The sequence below is a fragment of the Neolamprologus brichardi genome, chromosome 5 (assembly GCF_056152115.1).
Source record: "Neolamprologus brichardi isolate AB-2024 chromosome 5, ASM5615211v1, whole genome shotgun sequence".
Taxonomy (NCBI): domain Eukaryota; kingdom Metazoa; phylum Chordata; class Actinopteri; order Cichliformes; family Cichlidae; genus Neolamprologus; species Neolamprologus brichardi.
In genome coordinates, this window is record NC_142108.1 from 16,870,156 (window position 1) to 16,890,273 (window position 20,118).

Below are 20,118 nucleotides of genomic sequence, written 5' to 3' on the forward strand. Positions count from 1 at the left end.
TTTTCATAGTTTTCTTAACAAATTTTAAATCCAGCAGTATTTCCAAGAATATTTGTTGTTAAAAAGTACATTCTTCAATCTCAATGAGAATATCATGAATAAAAATCAGGATCTTCATCATGTTGTATCCTTCAAACCGCACAGACGACACGTGACAATGGCACACGTTAGCGACGATAGGAACTGTAATCGGTTTGTTCTGACATGCTCACATGTGCAGGCTCAGTCACGAATACTCACACTCACACCTCCATCTCTCCCTATGCATTGGCAAACGCTCCACTTCACGCTGATCCTTCCCCTCTACCACCCACACCGGGATAAGTCATCCCTGCCTCAGCATGTAAAGCCTAGTCTTATCTGAACAGTATCATTGCCTTCGAGGGTCTTATTCTTGATCTTTTCCTCTCCTGGCTGGCAGCAAACCTACCGCACAACTCGCCTACAACTATGACTCTATATCGGCGTCTCACATGCACATACTCACACAGAGACCCCAGACAGAAATCACAATATACTCCTTTTCTTTTTATTCTTTTCTCCATTTGGAAATTGCAGGGTCAATATTTTCATTAATCACATTACTTGACATGATGCACCAAAATTTTACTCTGCTTACAGGAATACACTGAATAAAACACAAGGTTTCACAATGGATACACGACTGACATTTTGCCCATTGCACTTACAACAGTGAATGACATTTTTCCAAATTTTTAGTTTCCTTTTTTCCCCGTTGCTTCCCTTCGTCACCTCGCGGATCACACCCACCAAACTAAAGACCTCCTGATAGTCTGACAAAGGCATTCTGCTCTGCAATTGCCATGGAGGGTTTTTTTTCTCCTCGTTTAACAAATACAATATGTATAGAAACTCCACAGAGACTGGATATGTTTCTGAATACAAGGTTTGTTTCACTGTTGTAAACAGTCAATACAAGTCAGCCACATACACTATGCTTATGCAGTAATAATGATCATCGTCATCATTAGTTTCATCGTCATCATCCTCATTATTGTGATAATAAATATTCTTTTTATACACAAAAGTTGGCAGCAAATACGGCATGGGGATGCACATGACAGCCGTACTCGAAACTCAAAAGCTGTACAGAAGAATGACTTTATATTTACAGTAAGAATGTGAGAACGTGCCCGTCTGCCCTTCTGTTAATAATGTTCTGTTTAGTATCATGCGCCTCGCCGTCGCTCCTCACCGTGTTTTTATGCAAGTATTAACGTTGTTCAGATAGAGGCACTGTCACGCAACCTCGATATTCCTGTGTTTCATCAAGCATCGAGTGCTGCCAGTCAGGCTTGTGCTTTCAAAATGACATGCCCTGATTTGTGAATGACTGGCTGAACATTTTACTCATTGTTATTCTCTACGTTGGCCTGTGAACGTCAAGGTTTGTTAGGCAAACCTCGGAGAAATCATGCCTTACCTTTTTTTCCCCTTTTTTTAAATTCAGGTACAACTTCCAAGAATATAGTTTCTAATCATGCACCTTTCCAATGGCTTGGCTGCTGAGTGGGTTAATCAACAATGAAATATCTGATAGAAGCATTCCATTCATCCTTACAGGTTATACTGACACCCAATATGTACATTGACACATATTAATGAGGAGTGCTGACCATCTGTATCACAGGTTTTTATAGCAGCACAGACAGTCACTGCAAGCCAAACACTGAGGAGCCCAGGTCAGCCAAAACGCACAAAAACTGAATGAGGGCTTACGAACAGCCAGACAAAGCCAAGCAAACCCATGCTTCAAAGCAACATGATGGTGGACATTCATAAAACCGACAGTCTAACACAGTTTACCCTTTGGCAACAAGTCCCCCATGCGGGGAGTGAGGGGTCAAAACATGCCACAAAAAACAAAAACAAAAACAAAAAAACAAACAAGAAGAACTCTAGTTCAATATTCAAATTCATACAGACAAGTTGCTAAGTAAAAACGTTTTCAGTACTTTTTTTTTCTGCTTTCGTAGTTCATAATTCTCTTGTTTTCTTGTGAGTACAGTGATGATAATAAACTGTTTTAGGCTGAATCACTTCCAGGTTCAAAATGAGTCATTGCATAGAACATTTGAATTGATAATTGCTTTCGTCCTCTCCTGTATCTGTCTGTGTGTGTAGGTGTGTGTTTGTGTGTGTGTCCGCATGTGTGTACGTGTGTGTCTTTGCACAAATAGAGGCAGTGGCCCCAGCTTGTTAGTGAGATCATCTCGTTGGTGAATTGGTAACCTCATCAATCAGCAGGAGGTTAACAGGTCTATTTGGAGAGAACTCAATTAGCCTTGGCTCTGAAGTGTAACAGGGATGCAAAGTGTGTAACGTGTGCAGTATGTGTGTGTGTGTGTGCGTGTGTTTGCAGGAAATTGGTAGAGAAAGAAAGAGAGAGTGAGAGAAAGACAGAAAGAGAAAGTGAGAGTGTGTTCGTACCTGTCTGCATGCTCTTATGCGTCTGCATATACCATGCATGTTTGTACACGGTACTGTGATTGTAAACCCTCTGACAAATTGTATTACGGCTAGTTATTGACAGAAGTGTCTGATAATACCCTTCACTACTATAAACTACATTTATGTGCTATATAGCATTTTCTGCATGCTATTGCTTTTAAAAATGAATAAGCAAATTAGTTTGATGCGAGAAAACAGAGATTCAAATAAATACAAAGTGAAAAATAGATAATATAAATAAAAAGTTTTACCAAAGTAAACCACATAACAAAAAAAGTCACAGAAAAGTGATTCATTAAATACACAAAACGACAAATTTACATAATTATATCTCTTGTTTTGTCTTATATACATACAGTAGTATACAGTGTAAAAACAAATGCATGACAATATGAACGTTTTCAAACATATGAGGTATACAAGTAAAAACGTACCGAATAAGGCTCGTCCATTCAGTGAATATATCAGGCAAAAAAAAGAGTGAAAAGAAACTAAAAGATGAGCCAAATCAATGAAAAGGATAAAGTCCCAGAATGCTCTGGGGCTGACTACAACGATGGCTTTGTGATGGCTAATAAAGAGCCGTGGCCATTCTTTCATTTGGTCCTCTCATCCGTGTGAATCTCACACATGTGGGCACACCGGTAGTAATTTCCCTTCCCTAAAAACCTACAGCTAATGACTAGCGGCATCTTCGAGGTGGTGAAAAAGTATTGATATGGGCTTTTTTTTTTTCTTTTTTGCAGTTTTTCATTTGTGCGTGCATTCTCATGTCCACGTTTACACAATGCATTCTGTAGACACTGAAACAACAACAAAATAAAAGACAAATAAAAACACATTCAAAGACAGGGTCATTTTCCCTATACTGGAATGTACTGTAGAGATCAGAGAAACCAAGCCTTGAAGAGTTTTAGTGGCGTCATCAGGTTGGTCGTCATCGTCGTGATATGCAGGTTCTGCTCCAGGTATGTGGTGCCTTTTAGGGCTAAGATTGGTCTCTTTGGTACAAGGTAAAACCTATGAAATCTGACTTCTTTTTCTTGATTTTCCACCATGTTTTGCATGAAAATACTCTGAATGCATCAAAGTAGAATCAAGTATCCTTGAAAGACATGAGTGGTGTCACGTTAAAACCCCTGTAGAGGGCGCTGTGAGGCTTTCGTATTGAGCTGCTTCAAAGGAGGGACACGCAAGGATGAGCATGCTGACTTTCCCCTATGATATCCACCTGCCTCAGTTAGTGGGGCTTTTACTGTCACACAGATCCCAGGAGGACTTTTTTTTAAAAAGAGTGGGAGGCATGACTTGCTCTTTCCAGTTTGCCTCATCCTCATTATTATTGACCATTATCCACCTGAAATAGAGACAATGGAAATGTTAATGTTGGCAGAAATAAATGAAATCTTAATGCACAACAGATGCTAGTTAAATTAAAACAATACAGTTAAAAGAAAAATACCAAAAATTACGTTAAAAAAAAGAACATATTTTTGTAAAAAGCAATCACATAATGACAGAGATTAAAGCTTTCTTTCTTCTGTTCATGTCACGACGCAGCCTGCCCACCACATCCTCCTTCACATGACACTCCAGCCTATCACAGCCCTGCTGGTCCTGGCAGTAATTCACTGAGCCACTGGGTCTGGTTTATCTCTACATTTCCCCTCTGACTCCTCAGAGTGGCAACCAACAGAGATGACCAACACGGTTGCTGACATCAATCCAAACTCGACTGCAGACGGAATCAAAGCTAAATGATAGATCTTCACTCAAATAAACTTGAACTTTGTCCCTGCGTGAGTTTTAACACAGGCAAAAGAGAAAAAAAGCGAGCTTTGAAATCTGCTTTATTTGCACTTTTGCAATTCTGCTCCATTGAGCAGAATTTGTTCATTCTACCATGTAATGAATTACAATGAGTCATGAATCTGTGTCCCTACATGTGCTCTTGTCTCTGTGTGTCTTTGCGTGTGTGCAACTAAAGCCACGCCACAGTTAGCTTTCGCTGGCTAATTATAGCCCAGTGTGCTTGGCCCAGATTATCGGAGGTGTGTTTAGTTAGGAGGTAAACTATTCTAGTGCAGACCTCACTTGCTCTTGGTTTCTGCCTCTCATCTCTGCTACACAAACTTCAAGTGGACAGTAACAAAACTGTAAAAAAAAAATGCACATGCAAAGAAAAGTTAATTAAACCAGCAACGCAGGCATACATTCACACACAAGAACACAGATGTGCAGCATGTGAAAGTGACTTGCCGTTGGTCTAATGAGGCCTCAGATGTCTTCGCAATCATCATTCTGGGACCATAGTTCTGTATAAGCCTCCACTTACTTTCAGCCCTCTGCTCAGGTCTTGTAACACTGTGCTGACGAAGCGATCGCCCTTATTTAATCCACTTCAGTCATGCGCCCATGTCTGGGGAATTGAGTGCTGACAAGGCATCCTTTGATTCCACCTCTGTTTAGCAATTCGGGGTAAAGGAGAGGTACCGCGAATCAGTTCAAATATACAATCAAGACATTTAATGAGTCATCACTTCACTTGAGTCTTCTCATTATGCAGACATGGACTATGCTAATCTATGTAAATATACCCTGATAGAACACTTAATCCATTAATCAAAGTGCGACAGCATTTTATGTTTTCACAGCTTGGAGTGTTGGTGTACCCCAAAAAAAACAAAACACAAACCTAAATGCATAAAAAGACCACCAATGATCAATAGCATAACATCTGCTGCATTTACTACATACAAAATTATCAAATCTTTCAATAAGTTACTATTATGTCGTGGTTTTCGACTGCTTAGTGGTGCTTTGTCCTAAAAAAATAAATAAATAAAAATCAAAGTCAACCTGTTACGATTCCCTTTCAAATATACACTGTTAAAATGTTGACGCTCACATTAAACATAACAAAATTCAGACAGAGGCCAGTGTATGTGTAAGTATTTTCTTATTCAGCCTTTTTCAAGCAGACAATTAATAAATACATTGCGTTAAACCCTTTAAATCCCTTTCAAACTTGTCCTAAAAGTAGAGATACTCACTGATGCATTCAGCATTCCTCCCTGTCCTCTAAAAAGTGAAATGTATTAAAGCAGTTTCATAGGTTTTTCCAGTACAAAGCTACCAATCCAACTTATTTCCACTCTGCAAACCCTGGAAAAAAGCAGCACAGTAGAAACAAAATGAACATGTTAAATAATAACCACACATATTTCCCTTTTCTAAGCAGTAACTATTCAAAATTTGGAAGTGTTCCATCATTTCTGTTGACAGATGTCAGCCCGTCATCATTTCTCTAACGCAATCTGTGCTTCTAACATAACAGCTTGAAAAACAACAAAAATGTATATATTTTTATCATTTCAACAAGTCTCTTATTAAGAACTACAGTTTCATTACCCTCCTCTCTACAGTTCACCAGAATGAAGTGAACTTCTTCCCAAGGCCGGACAAAGCTGGAAGAATGACAAAAGAGAAGAAGGCAAATATGAAAAAACAAGAAAATCCAAGAGCTTAGTTTTAGCTGTAATAAATTTCTCTGTTTTACCATATCATGGCAAAACTAAACCTAAAGGGAAACTCTATTTCAATAAATCAAAGTATTAATGAGAGTACCATCTCCCAGTTTTCCTGCTTGCTCTGCAGCTCCTCCTTGCAGTATTTTGGTGAGAACATTCTCCCCTTCAGCAGGTGCCTGGCCTGCTGCAGCGCTGCCTATACCTCCCGGTTTGCTACCGATCCCAACGGGGGCAGCCTTGGAGCCTGCAAATCAAAATCATCATGTACTGTGTGCCATATTTTTGCCTGTGGCGGTGGTTATGACATCTTGACAGTGATACTATGACATACCAATGCCTGTTAGAGGTGGCGTGGCTATTTTGGTAGGCTGAGGTGCTATTGGGATTCCTGCTGTAGGTTTCATTCCTGTGGCAGCTGCTGCAGGTGTGGTATCCATTTTTGCCTGAACAAAAATCAAGACAAATACTGAGTACGGGGAAACTGAAACTACTGAGTGGATTTCTGAGTGAGTCATATTGTTCTCACACTTGCATTTTAGCAACAGCATCAAACAACAGCTTTATCCCTAGTGGCATTTGAAACCCTTTTTTGAAAGCTGATTAGGACACACCAGTGCAATTCACTGCTTATTTATATCATCATGAAAGGCTTCTGTGGATTATTTAGAAAACACAACTACTTAAAATATGTCGCCATAAAAACATGTCTGTTGTTGTATATGGGGAAAGCAAGGCCAGGTGTAGCTCTACTTACCGCTGCAGGTGGTTGCCCTGCTGCCGACCCTACTCCAGGCTGCCGTCCCTGTGCTGGAGCTTGGCCAGCTTTTGGCTGCTGCTGTGCTGGTCCAGCCCCTGCACTTGTTGGTATAGGCTGACTGCTTTGTATCTGGCCTTGCTGCAGCGGTTGCTGCTGCTGCTGCTGTTGTTGCTGCTGCTGCTGCTGTGCATTCTGCTGATGGTGCTGCTGCTGAGCATGTTGGGTACCATCAAGTGGCTCAGAGCCTGGATGCCTCCCCGACTGGTCCTGCCCACCTGACCGCTGCTGTCCAGAATGGCCCTGAGAGGTCTGCTGTTGCTGTGGTTTAGGCCCTGTTGCAGTGGGATCCTGTCTCCGGGACGTTGAGCGATCTCCTTGTCCCCTCTGACTCCTTCCTGCAGTGCCATGGTGATGACCGGAGTCACGAGAGAAGTCTCCTGAGTTCCGAGGGCTTCCCTGGGCAGAACGTGAGTCTGCACCGCTCCTTCTTTGTAAAGATGAGGAGTTCCGGCCATCAGAACGGCCAGATGGGTCTTTGGGGTGTGTCCTGGAAGACCGAGAGGACCTGGAGTCTTCTGTGGAGTGGCGGGAAGAGCTGTGTCTGCCAGGGGTGCTGCTGTGGTGACGGTGGTCCCGTGGTGTGGAGGATGAGTGGCGTTGGTTGTACTCATCCTGTGGACCGTATTCCTCTGGAGGCTCGTCGTAATCATGGTAAGTATGTTTACTACGTCTGCCTGTGGACGAGTGACTCCCACTTCCATGATGTCTTGAGCGATCAGAACGAGCCTCCCGTGGTTTCTCAAACCAGTCAGTCTCCTCTTGACCCAAATGATAGGCTTTTCAAAAATCAATACAGACATGATCAGTCAATGTCAGTGGTATTACATTGGCGGGTGGAGTAGCATGCAGACTGATGACATGCATAATATCTGTAAAGCCATGCTCCATATTCCAGAGCCATGCAGATGTTTAAAAAAAAAACAAAAGGAAAAAAAAGAAGCAGCATTCACGGCCCACCTCATACATAAAAACTATGCATGCAAAACATGAATATAAAACATTTTTGGCATTGTTTGTCAAAGGAAAAAAATAAAATAAAAAAAATAAATAAATAAAAATGGTGATGTTCTCCAAACTTGGCATGCAGTCTTTTCAGCACATGGTAGAGGAACAAACTACAGCACAAATAATTCAGCACCAGTTACCTTCACTGTCAGAAACAGCACAATGCATGTCATCTACAAGATAAGGGTCATCTGGTTTATAGACATGACTCCTGGGCAGGTCCTTCTTATGATGGTCCTGTACATCTGGAAGTGAATGGCTGGAGCCGTACTGGTTTCTCACGTCATGGGCTTCTGATATGCCAGAGCTTCTTCCCATGCCGACATGCTTTCCAACCGGACTGAGCGGGCTCTCCTCTTCTGAATTCTGGCGCATAGGAGGCCTTCCACTGCGGCTGCTTCTTTGAGATCGCTCCATAGCATCTCTTTCATACGATTTACTCCGGTGCCCTGTGGCATCTCTGGAAGAAATCTTGTCCATACCATATCCTGTAGACCTGGACCTACCAGAGCTATACATGCGGTCCTCTTCCTCAAGACCATCACGACTGGTGCCATAATATTTCTGCTGGTCGTATGCACTTTTCTTCATCCCGTAGGTGGCATCATCCTGAAGCTTCTTGGATCTGGACACCACTGTACAGGAACCCCCCGTTGATGTTGTCATTGTGTAAGAGGCAAGGTCAGACTCCACATCCCGTGCTTCTTCAATAGGGGAGAATTTTGAAATTTTCTGCTCCATTCCCTGCTTTCTGTGTTTACTACGTTTAGAGGAGACTACGGCAGGGGCAAGATTCTTGGAAGTTAATTTGTGGCTGCTAGAGCTGCTGCGTGATGAGTGTTTATAATCATCATAGTAATAGGAAGAGCCTCCACTCACTGTGGTGCCAGTGCGACTGTCCACTGTGGTCTGGTAACCTGTGGAACTTATAGGTTTGCCATAAGCGTCTACGGGTTCATCATCTGGCCTGCCATATGCACTTCCTCGAGCGGGGCCATTCTCACTGCGATACCGCCCTCCGACTGGATGACCCAGAGCATCTGTGGGTTGCCCACTGTCTTTTGTCAGCTCGCTGATGTCATCGATCATGACATAATTCCTAGGAATACTCTGCTCTAAGTTAGAAGTGTAGAGACCATCTGTAGTGTAAGCAGATGTGGGGCTCTCCACAGAATGAGTCAGGCCTGGCTCAGGTGGGCGGTATTGTCCATATGCATTGCCATAAGCTGAACCATAGCTGCTATCTGGAGCTGATGTAGCCACGGATACTGCAGGGTTGCTGATGACCTCATAATTGGTGGGAAGCTTTTGTTCAAGGTCAGCCAAAGATGTTTGCCTTGGTCTTTGATGGACTGTGAGAATCTCAGCCTGGGGCTGATAGGAGAGGCCAGGCTGGTAGGAACTGTGAGTGGGATAAGGAAGGCTCTGTCCTGGCATAGGTTGAGCAGGTGAATGGAAGCCCTGGTGACCATGCTGTTGCATGCCAATGTCTGTCTGATAAGAGGACTGGCCATACATGCGTGAGGAATAAGTTCCCTGGTTCTGATATCCAGGGCCTGGTGGGGGATGTGGCTGGAATGTTCCAGGCTGGGGTGCAGAGGATGAAGGGTACTGAGGAGGCTGGAAACCTATCTGTTGGTAAGTGGAGCCTGGTTGCTGTGTAGATGTTTGAGGGTATGGATAAGACATATAAGATGAAGTTGAGGGATACTGGGAAGTTGCAGTGAGATCATTCGTAAACTGACTCAGTGGGGCAGTGCTGGGCCTTGTCAGCAAACCATTAGCGTCAAAGGTTCCAGTTGCAGCTGCCATCCTAAGGTTATTGAGCTCGCTGTCTGACATGTAGTCTCGGGCATCACCCATACATCGCAGGTAGGCCAATTCTCTCCTCTCTCTCTCCTTCACCATAGTCTCCTTTCGTTGCGTAATGCCTAGCTCCAAATAGCGTAGCTTGGCATCAATCTCTTTTTCTTCTTCCTCCAGTTCAGCCTGCTGCTTACGAAGCTTCGATGACTCTTGTTCCACAGCTTTTAGTTCGCTCAGAAGGCCAGCCTTGGTGACACCCTGGGCGGGTCTTGGAAGGACCCTCTGGTGCATGCCAGGAGAGCTGTACATTTGTGCTGGAGTAACAATGGGAAGTGGAGTCTCCTCTGGAGGGGGGCTGGGGAGAGTCCTCTTTATTTTCCTCATCAGAGAGTTCTGCTGCTGCTGCAGGGAGGCCATCTGCTAGGAGGGGCAGATACACATCAGCAAACACGGAGCTATAAACAGAATGTGTTTATGTAAATTAAACTCATTACTGTACACTTAGTACTCATAGAGAAGCTGCACACATCTTCATCTCTACACCGAAGCAAAGAACTATTAAGCCCTGTGTTTTGTCAGACTCCCTGACGTTAATTGAGCTATGTACTATGAGAGCCTGAAATTCATCAGTATTTTAATTAATATGGTTTAATTTTATTAAAAAGTTCCACTGAAGCCAGAAATTGTAATTGAAATTTTTTATGTTATGCCAGGTTAACAATTTTAAATAAAATGTTTAGAACTATAAGTCAACACAGAGCACCACACTATATCACACTACATAAAAATGTTCAAATGTAACCATGTTGTTTATTAAAACAGTAATATTAAAACCACTGTTACTGTAATGAACTAAGCATTAGTCTACAAAGCTATTATCTTAAAATAACAGCAATTTTTCTAAATTTAGGGCCCATAAAGGTCAATGACAAAATTTTTGATGAAATATAATGTTGAACAAATTCTGTGTTTTAGCAGTTTAGTATATGTAAAAATAAGCAGATGATGGTTAGACATAATTTTCAAGCTAACAGAAGAAAAAAATGAAGAATAAAATGAAGCAAATGTCTCCTGATTTCACTCCAAATGTATTTTCAAAAAATGCTAATTTTCCCTTTACTGCTTTGATAGTTGCTGTGGCTGGACTTCTTTTACAAGACATAATTATTTATGCGCCTCATGCAAGTAAGAACAGTCAAACATAAATAAAACACAGTTTAAAAAGATATCTATGCTAGTCTTTTACTTACAAAACATTTGTGCTTCGTTGATCCATGATGGAGGGGTTTTTTTTAGTATCCACAAGAGAATCGAGTATTAAATGTTAACACTAAATATTAGAGGTATGAATATGAAAAAGACTTGGTCTAAGTGCAGAGCGATATTAATTTACTTTGACCAGCTGCTAACAATTAGGGAGCGAGCAAGGCAGCGGTGGGATTACTTCACATTGTGTCTCCCTGTGGCAAAACTTTAGGGTTTACCAAAAATAGAAAACGTGGCAAATAGAGAGAGAGAAAGAGACAAACGGACTAAAAATGTGTAAATGGAGAAGATAGGGGAGGAGACGTAGCAGAAAAGCTTTTCTGATATTGCCATCTGCTCTTATGAGATCATTCTGGTACTCTGTCAATGCCAGACCCTGTGTGATTATCCATGTCCATGTCCACACAAAGCATCCTGCGACATCCTGGATACATATTAAGGGAAAAGCCTGAACCTTTGACCTTGCAGTCAGGGGATATACTGGCTCTGTTATGCAAATTAATATAAGAACTGTTATAATCACCTTTATCCTTTGATGGAGCATTTCTGTCCTGATGTGACAGGTTTGACCAGTATGAAAATGATGTGGATGATATTCTATGGCTTTAAAAGTCTTCAAATCAGAGTTGATTTTCGACCAGTTTGTTGTACATCGCTCTCCACCTCCCTTTTTTAAACACCAAATGAAGGGAAAATATTCTGGAAGAATTGTGTTCATCCTTACCATAAAATCTCAACCTTGGAAAATGAACTCCAAGGTGCATTGAAGCAGCTTTGACAGCATATGTTTGCGCTTGCTATGTGTGTGTCTGTGTGTGTATTTTTTAATTCACGTAATGAAGTTTTAGTTTTATAGTGTAGAAAAGCACTATGTGACTTCAAACAGCCCCCAAAAGGTGCTCCTTTTATTTGATTGTATCTGTGCTAATAGGCTCTAGTAATTGTAGAATAAATTAGTTTTGAATGTGTAACACTAATAACCACACATTAGTTTAACTAGTTTCTAAAGTCAGATTTGTCTTGTGATTATACTCTTCAAATAGGCATTTAAAATTTTAGAATTCTACTAGTTCTTTGTTGTGTATAAACACTGATATGTTACATGCATGATAAACTCTGTTTAAACAAAAGGTTATGATTTTGTACCTGACTGTTGGACACAGCTTGTTGGTGATATGGGGAGAACCTGGTCTTGACAGGGTCCTCTGATGTAGGACTGAGAGGCTTTGGATCCGACATCGAACGCTGCACACTTTTTATGGGTCTTGGTAGAGTCTGGTGGCGTTGGGGTGACTCGGCGGTGAAGGCCTTTTGCTGGGGCGTTACGTGGGCCTTGTTAAGCTTCTCCTGTGAGGCAAATGTTGTCTCTAGCATGCGATGAGGAGACAGCGGAGATACAGGGGAGTATAGCACTTGGGGAGATTTGGGGGGCTGGCGAGAATGAGACTCATTCTGTTGCTGCTGATAGCCGATTTCCAAGGGGTCTGGTTTCCTCCTCTCAAACTTAACAACTCCTTGGAGTCTAGGGGAGATTGGGTCAGATGTGTTTGCTCCTACTATATGCAGACTTGTTGAGTAGGGGCTGATAGTTGTGGGCACACTTAGCTGAGGGGCGACCACTCCCTGGGAATGAGACTCTGGTTCTGTCTGGCAGGCCAGACTCTCTCCTTTGTGCGTTCTTTCAGGAGCCGCAATGTAATGTAACAGATCAACCTTTGAGGTTTCTGCCACTGTAATGTGGATTGCAGGCGAAACCCTGCCTAGTTGGTCAGGTTCTGTTTGGCATGATGAATCATTTGTGGTCTGAATAGCTATGCTTGCAGAAACCACTTTGGATGATCCTTCAGATTTAGCCTCACCGCTAGATTCAGAGTGCTTGGATGCACGTGATCGCCTGCGCCTTACGGGCTGCTGGTCCCATTCTGCCTGATCCTCCTCATCAGTCTGTACACTGCAGTCTGCAATTCGCCGAGTTCTCCTGCGCCTGTTCATGAATCTTTCCTCTCCATCTTCATCATCTGTTTGCACACAGCTGTCTGTAATCCTTTTCACAGAGTCCTCCTCTGAGCCATCCCTCAGCCGAGGCATGGAATTCTGCTTTTTCATAATCTTAGAGTCAACCTGTTTGTCACTGCTTTTTAAAGACATTTCAGAGGCTGAACTATGAATAGGTCGAGCTGCCACCACGGCTTGGACCAGCTGTCCATCTTGCCAAAACTGAACACTCTGTCCATCTTGCTGAATAACTCTACCACTTTGGTCACAAATAATAAACCCTTGAGGGGGACCTCCTCCAACAACAACCCCTTGTATAGCACCTTGGGCAGATGTTGCTGCTGCTGCAGCTGCAGCAGATGCAGCAGCAGCTTCAGCCGCCGCAGCTGCCGCTGCTGCCTCCACTGCTGCTGTCTTTTGCCTTTTCTGCTCCTCCAACTGCTGCTGGAGCTGCTGCTGCAATGACTGAATTTGCTCAAGCTGCATTCTCTGTTGAGCTAGTTGTTCCCTTTGCATAATGAGCTGCGTTTCGCGCTCAGCTTGCTGCTGCTGTAGGACTTGCTGTTTGATCGTCTGCAACTCTTGGATCTCACGCTGAACCAGGAGCTGTTCTTTTTCTCTGTGACGCTGAAGCTCCATACGATCTCTTTCAAGCTCCTCTTGCAGACGTAACTGTCGTAATTTCTCTAGTTCAACCCGTTCTCGTTCTAACTGCAGCATGTGCTCTTGTTGCTGACTCAGTCTCTCATCTTCCTTACCTTTCTGAGCATCTGTGGGTGGAGAAAGTTTGGAGCTTGGTGCTTGTGCAGAACCATGTGGTGGTGCTTGCGAGTGACTTTGTGGCAAAACTAACTGTTGAGGCTGACTGACAGGTTGTGCTTGAGTTTGGGTTTGAGTGAGGGATAAAGGCTCAGTTTGAGCAGGCAACTGCTGTGCCTGCACTGGCTGGACAGTTGGAGGCTGGCTTTGAGCTTGAGAGAGAGCTGTAATACTCTGTGCTGAGAGCTTAGCGATGTCTATTTGATGATCAGCTGTTGTGTACATCCCAGTGGCAACAACACTTTGTACTGCAGTTTGTGATGGTGCAATTGTTGTAACTGTTTGTGGAGCAACTGTTGTTAAAGGCTTTCCGAGGTACATTGGAGTTTCTTGGTGGGAGCTGCTTACCACGGGCATACTTCCTGATGGTGTGGCAGACGTTTGATATTGGTTTGGAGGAGGGTATGAATATGCTCCCTGCGTGGACAGAGGCATCCTGGGAGTCAACTGAGGCAACCTTGTAAGACTAGCCAATGGTACAGCAGTTACACCTGTAGGGTACGGTCTGTAAATTCCTCTCGGCATGGGGCGCAGGACAGAGGCAGGCTGTGTAGTAATTGGCAAGGTAGAGGCAATGGGAGCATTTATGGTAGAATATATCATTCCATCACTTCCCCTCAAAGCAGCAGGGTACAAGGCGCGTATACTAGCTTGTCTAGCATTTATTAGATTTGTTAGGGTTTGGCCATTTGCTGTTGGTCTTCCATCTGGACCATAGAGTAAATTTGCTCTTATTGATGCTAAGCTTTGCTGGAGATTTAACCTTGCTAAAGGTCCACCCCTTCCTGCCCCATATGGTAATTCTGCATTAGTTCCATACCGGTTCCCATACTGATCCACTGTGTTAAGAGCTGCACACATGCGACTGATCTCCCTGGCAGTGGTCGCACTATACTGAGCCAAATTGGAGTCCTGTGATACTGTTAGGTCACGTGAACTGTAGGCGTAGTCTGAACTGATATTTGACATGGAGCCATATCGGCGAAGGGGTAACGAAGGGCCTCCGAGATCTCCTTGGTGACGCAAGTCTGTGTAGGAACCATACTGTGCTCCCATGCCAAGGTATCCACCTTCATAAACCTGATTTATACTGCTAAGATCTACTGCCATACCACCCTGGAGATTACTCTGGTAGTGGCTAGCATCAGTCATGGAAGGCAGATTAGTATCCGACATGGATGGCTGTATTCTTCCTGAGGGGACTATGGGTGTTTGGTATGCTTTATGTTCGTCTGTCATTCCTTGTGTAACTTGAGGCTGGTGTTGTTGTTGTTGGCTAATGCTGTAGTGAGGTGAATGGGGAGGATGGGCTGCTTGAGAGCCTTCAGTGGTCGTGTTTTTATCTGAGGATACTGTGGTAGACTTCTGAGTGAGTGACCCTGAACAGGAACCACCAAAGGGCAATTTGTAAACAACATCACAACAAGCCACCTGGTTTTCTGGTTTGATCTGTCCAGTAAGATCCAAGACCTGAGGAGGGGGAGGAGGTTCCTCTCGCTTTATCAGTTGAGTCACTGTGCCACTTTGTGATGGATTACTCTCATCAAGGTGCACCATCATCACATGGGGCTTACCTGTGGATAGGTTCATTACTGTTGGCTTATTTTTTAGTTCTAAGGCAACTCCACCGTACAATTCGTGGGGAATATTAGAAGCAGGAGCCCCAGAAACTGATGGTGGAGCCAGTGGGGAGACTCTAGGTATGGCACTAGCAGTCACTCCAGGCTGGGCACTGCTTGTCTGGTTCACTACAAGGTCTTTTTTTATCAGCAGTGGCTGGACTTGATTAGCCAAATTATAACGAGCAAAAGAGGATTGCTGCTGGTGCTGCTGGAGCTGTTGTTCCAGAAGCTGTTGCTGCTGAAGCAGTTTCTGCTGCTGTAACTGCAGTTGTTGCTGTTGTATACCCAGATTCTCCAGACAGGCATCGATTTTGGGAATAGATGGGTCTGTGATTGGTGGCTTACTTTGGGTTAAACAGACAGCTGATCCAACACCTTGCCCAAGATCCACACGGTTTTGTAATGGATCTCCATACACGACAGGCTGCTTTGGTTGGGATATGAATGTTGAACCTGCGACTGTGACACTCACTGTGGTTGGCGTTGATACAGATACGTGTGGTTGCTCTTGTGCATTTAGGTTCATGATAAGAGGTTGCACTGCTGTGTGTCTACCAGCCGGCTGCTCTGCTCCTAAAGAGTATCGTCTCGTGTCAGAGGCAAGGGATGTTAGGTCCATTCCCTGGTCTGTCATTATAATTGGAGCTGGCCTCATTGGGGCCCTCAAATCCACAATATTAGTGCCAGGAAGTGTTTCACCCTGACCTACAACCTTTGAAGTGCCTTGAATATTTGAAATTTTACCTAGTGATATCTCCACAGATCCAGCACTTATACCAACATTAACTTTTTCAACATTCTGAGCCATCTGAGAAGAATGTTTCAGAGACTGTTGAGATGGGTGTTTTTGAGGTGATGTTGGTGAACTTGTTGAAGAGGGATGCGAGCTGTACAGTGTTTTACAACTTGCTTGTGTTGGTGATGACAAAGGCGAAGTGGAAGAATTTACAGTAAGTGGCTTGGCAGGACTAGTTGTTTCAGAACCGAGAGTTATCACCATCACCGGTGAATCTTGGGAGGACTGCTGTCGTATGAGACGTGGCGAAACTGCTCTTTGAGATGCCTGAGCCCCATGGGATGCTGCAGCTGATGTAGGACCACCAGGCAGAGATGGCAGTTGCCTGCTGCCACTACTAGTGGATCGCACAGATGGGGCATGAGTTGGACTTTGTACTGGAGAAGCAGTGGGAGAGACTGGGGGGCTAGGCCCTTTGAAAAGGGAAAAGACTCTGGAGGTCAGGGAGGATGTTCCAGGGTCAGATGGTGCCTGTGTTGGCCTCTGGGAGCCTACTTTGGTGCCAGCAGGTACCGGGCCACCTGTTTGGCGATTTGTCACAGTATGACTCACAGCTTTTGTTGTGGCAACTCCAACAACACCTTCAATTTTGGCACTCTGTGTCATCATCCTGTTTTGTGTTTCTTTTGATAGATGCTGTGCTGCATGAATACCTGGAATTCTTGGATCACTGCCTGTTGTAGAGAAGGACATAGGTGCAGTAACCTGTGTTGGGCTTGAGCCAGGGGTGAGTGCAGATCCAGCTTCAAGATGATGCTTATCATCAGACTGAGAGGAACGTTTCTGCTGATTAACAGCTTGTCCCTGCCTCTGCATGAGCTGTGCTTTCTTCATCATCTCCTCGTACACTTCCTCTGCACTTTTCAGTGTTTTATCAGATGGTAAAACTGCTGTCTTTTCTGTTGGAGAGTAGAGAGAAGTAAAGGTTGGAAGGTTATACTCATTTCCTGATTTGTAAAGCTTTCCACCAATTATCTCAAAGCCTTCTGCCTCAGAGTCCATAGAAGGTGAGTACTCCGAACATGACGATCTGTGAAGTTCCTCCATCTCAGCAGCCTGCCTCAGCTCCTCTGTTGGTGATGCATCCTCGATAGGAGAGAGATTACTTGGAGGAGTTTTGGACCTTTCTCTGCGTCTTTGGGCTCGTAGCTCTTCTTTATCCCTTTTTGTTTTTCGGGCAGTACTTCTGATCCTCTGTTGCTCTAAATCTCTCATTTGCTCCTGTTCTCTAAGTAGTTCTTCCTCCTCTCTAAGCTCATCCTCCTCAGATGAGTCCTCAATGGTTGGCAGCAGGGGCCCATGGGAACGATGGCGAGCCTTTCTCTGCTGCTTGGCCTCCTCTAGTCGTGCCCTACGGCTAGGGCTGCTGTCACTGTCATCTTCCATGGATGACACAGATGTGGGGGATGTTCCAGAGGTATAGCTGGGGGTGGTGGCAGGCAGAGTTGATGAATACTCTCCTTTAGACCGCTCCTCTGGAGACCCAGTCAGACTTTCCATCTCTAGCTCTGGTTCTCTTAGGTCATGCTCAGTACTGAGCTCCATGTCTCGATTGTAGCTGTTGGTGTTATTTAGCTCAATGGTTTTAAAGCGGCGAAGGCCTCCAGCGATCACAACGTCTTCTTCTTCATTTGCCTTATAAGCCCCTTCTGAAACCTTGGCGTCATCCTCAAAACTATTAGAATGATGAGAGAGTCGTCGCCTCTCTTTGTTTAAGTCTCCACTTGTTTTATGTGACTTTTTTACTTTCTGATTTCCATAATCTTCTAAATCTTCTTCATCAGCACTCATCTCCATAATTTGCCTCCTCATGTATTCTTCATCTGTTAAATCTTTATGTGACTTCTTCTGTCTTACTGGCAATGGTGAGAGACCACTTTCACTGCTGTCCTCCACGTAATCATGCCGAAGTTTACAACTGAGGTCATCTTCTGATTCATCTCTTGCTGCATCGTCATCGGGACTGATGTCCTGTCCTACAGACAGTGAATGTGGCCTGTGCTTCTGATCTGAAGTACTCTTTGACTCCAACAGAGGTTTCATGGAGCTCTCCAGCTTGGTGATTTCTGAGGGGATGAAGGCACCTCTTTCACTGAGCTTGATTCCTTCTTCCCGAATCTGACCAGTAATTTCCCCATGAGAACTGGAGATGCCATCTGAAGAGTATCCAGTGTCACTTAAACTCTGAGAACTTGATTTGTTGGAATCCTAAGCAAAGAGAGGAAGAAGAGAAGAGGTCAGAAGCAAAAAATACATACTTTTTTTCCTGTGATTAATTAATGAAAAAGTATATTACAAGCTTCAGTGCACATCTTGTATCCAACTATTTCATCCAGCTCATCAGTGACATTTCTATGAGCATTTTTGAAATGCTTAGGAGTAAAATTAATTCACTACACCTAATAAAGATGAAATAGTCTCTAATAGTAATATATTAGAGAATAATTAACTTGGAAATAACATACCCGTAAAGAGACAGTTCACCCCAAAATAACAATTCTTGCTTTGTGGCACACAAAGCACCAAAAAAAGTTGTCTTGATACATGGTTTTTTTGGGTGGCAGGCAAAAAAGGTTAATTTGAAAATCCAGGAGCTATGTCTCTTTCTAGAATGCATGACTGCACAACTAAAAAAAGACCACCGACCTTGGTGGGAGTAGTTCATTCTAGGAACTATATTCTTTTTATTGAACTACACATGCAAATAAAAAGAAACTATACATGCTGCCACACTGTCACAACCACAAGCCACAAGCCTCACAGCACAGATAGATGTGATGCAGGTGGTGGATGCAGTGGGGTAGAAAGAAAAAAACTTCTTTGTGAAAGTGATTAGTGCTGGAGTCACTATTTATTTAGAGTAACCAGGTCATGATGTCAAGAAACAGACTGTATTAGGGTTGAGTTTTGAGCACCACTTGGTAAGTGGCAGTTAGCTCCTTGATATTCACCAAACTATATGGTGAAAAAAAGTGGGCAGCTCGTACTGAGACAGTTTAGATGGAAAGTCAGCACTATAGTCCAGAGGAAACATAAATTTGTCTTTTTTATGTGTGAACTGTTTCTTCAATCAAACAACCAGATATATTAACATTTTAGGTTAAAATCAACCCAAATATTTACACTTTATTTCTTTTTGGTTTTAGAAATTAGGCAAATTTGCAAAAGTTGCCATTTAGAAATATTTATGCATTTGTACTTGTACTTGAAAAAAAGACCAACTTAATTGCAAAATATTTCTGTCTTATCAAAAAGAAAAAAGAAAACAAAATAATTAGTGTCATTAGTAATGAATTATTTCATAGTTTATTATGGCTGTTGACTGTATCGTCTTGATTTGGGTTGAGTTTGCCTTTCAGCATTATGTACACACAGATGGATAAATACACTGACACAGCGTGACTATAACAGACAGTTGAACATACAAACAATTACGGACAAATGTCATTTGATTACATGCTTCATTGCCATCTTTGACGCATTCTCCATAGCATTCTTCCAACCGCTGAAGAATAACGAACATGCTTAGAATGCTTAAAATATCATCACGTGTCACATTAAATGAACACAAAAAAAGTTCAAGAAAACCTGCAAATAAAATAAAAGTGGACAAAACATGGCTGCAGAACGAAGGCATGATCTGAATGTAAGAAATGGCTCCTGAGACCAATGATGACGATCATAAGGATGAGGATGAAAATGACATAGATGGTGATGTTAAGGACATGATGATGATGATGAAAAAAGTCCATTAAAAGGAAATCATCTCACTACTAAGTGAAGGAATTTCTGTATCTCTATCTGTTCTTTGCCTCTCTCAAATGTTGTTTCTCACATTTATTTTCTCCACACAAGGTGACCTTAAAGTTGACGTCACCCTCCTCCGTGCCTTCTTAATGATGTCACTGGTCTTGATATCATAATAATTCCTAAATAAAACACTGATGCTGACAACTACCTTTTTGTGACAGCACTACTCTATTTTACGCG

At 43.1% G+C, this 20,118-nt stretch overlaps 1 protein-coding gene across 3 annotated transcripts in view; it reads right to left on the bottom strand.

Moving 5' to 3' along the window:
• Window positions 1-507: 507 nt before the first annotated feature.
• Window positions 508-20,118, bottom strand: part of bsnb (bassoon (presynaptic cytomatrix protein) b) — an 81,346-nt gene continuing 61,735 nt past the window's right edge. The window contains exons 5-13 of one of the 3 annotated variants that reach the window (XM_035904526.2): window positions 12,043-18,336; window positions 7,965-10,047; window positions 6,757-7,595; window positions 6,334-6,445; window positions 6,100-6,246; window positions 5,884-5,939; window positions 5,526-5,637; window positions 4,732-4,933; window positions 508-3,829 (exon numbers count right to left, since the gene is read on the bottom strand). In XM_035904526.2, the coding sequence (XP_035760419.2) occupies window positions 5,899-5,939; window positions 6,100-6,246; window positions 6,334-6,445; window positions 6,757-7,595; window positions 7,965-10,047; window positions 12,043-18,336 (9,516 nt within the window). In that variant the 3' untranslated portion in view covers window positions 508-3,829; window positions 4,732-4,933; window positions 5,526-5,637; window positions 5,884-5,898. Of the gene's footprint in view, window positions 3,830-4,731; window positions 4,934-5,525; window positions 5,638-5,883; window positions 5,940-6,099; window positions 6,247-6,333; window positions 6,446-6,756; window positions 7,596-7,964; window positions 10,051-12,042; window positions 18,337-20,118 lie in introns of all 3 variants that reach the window. The other 2 variants (XM_006783328.2, XM_087840793.1) reach the window with 2 other exon arrangements.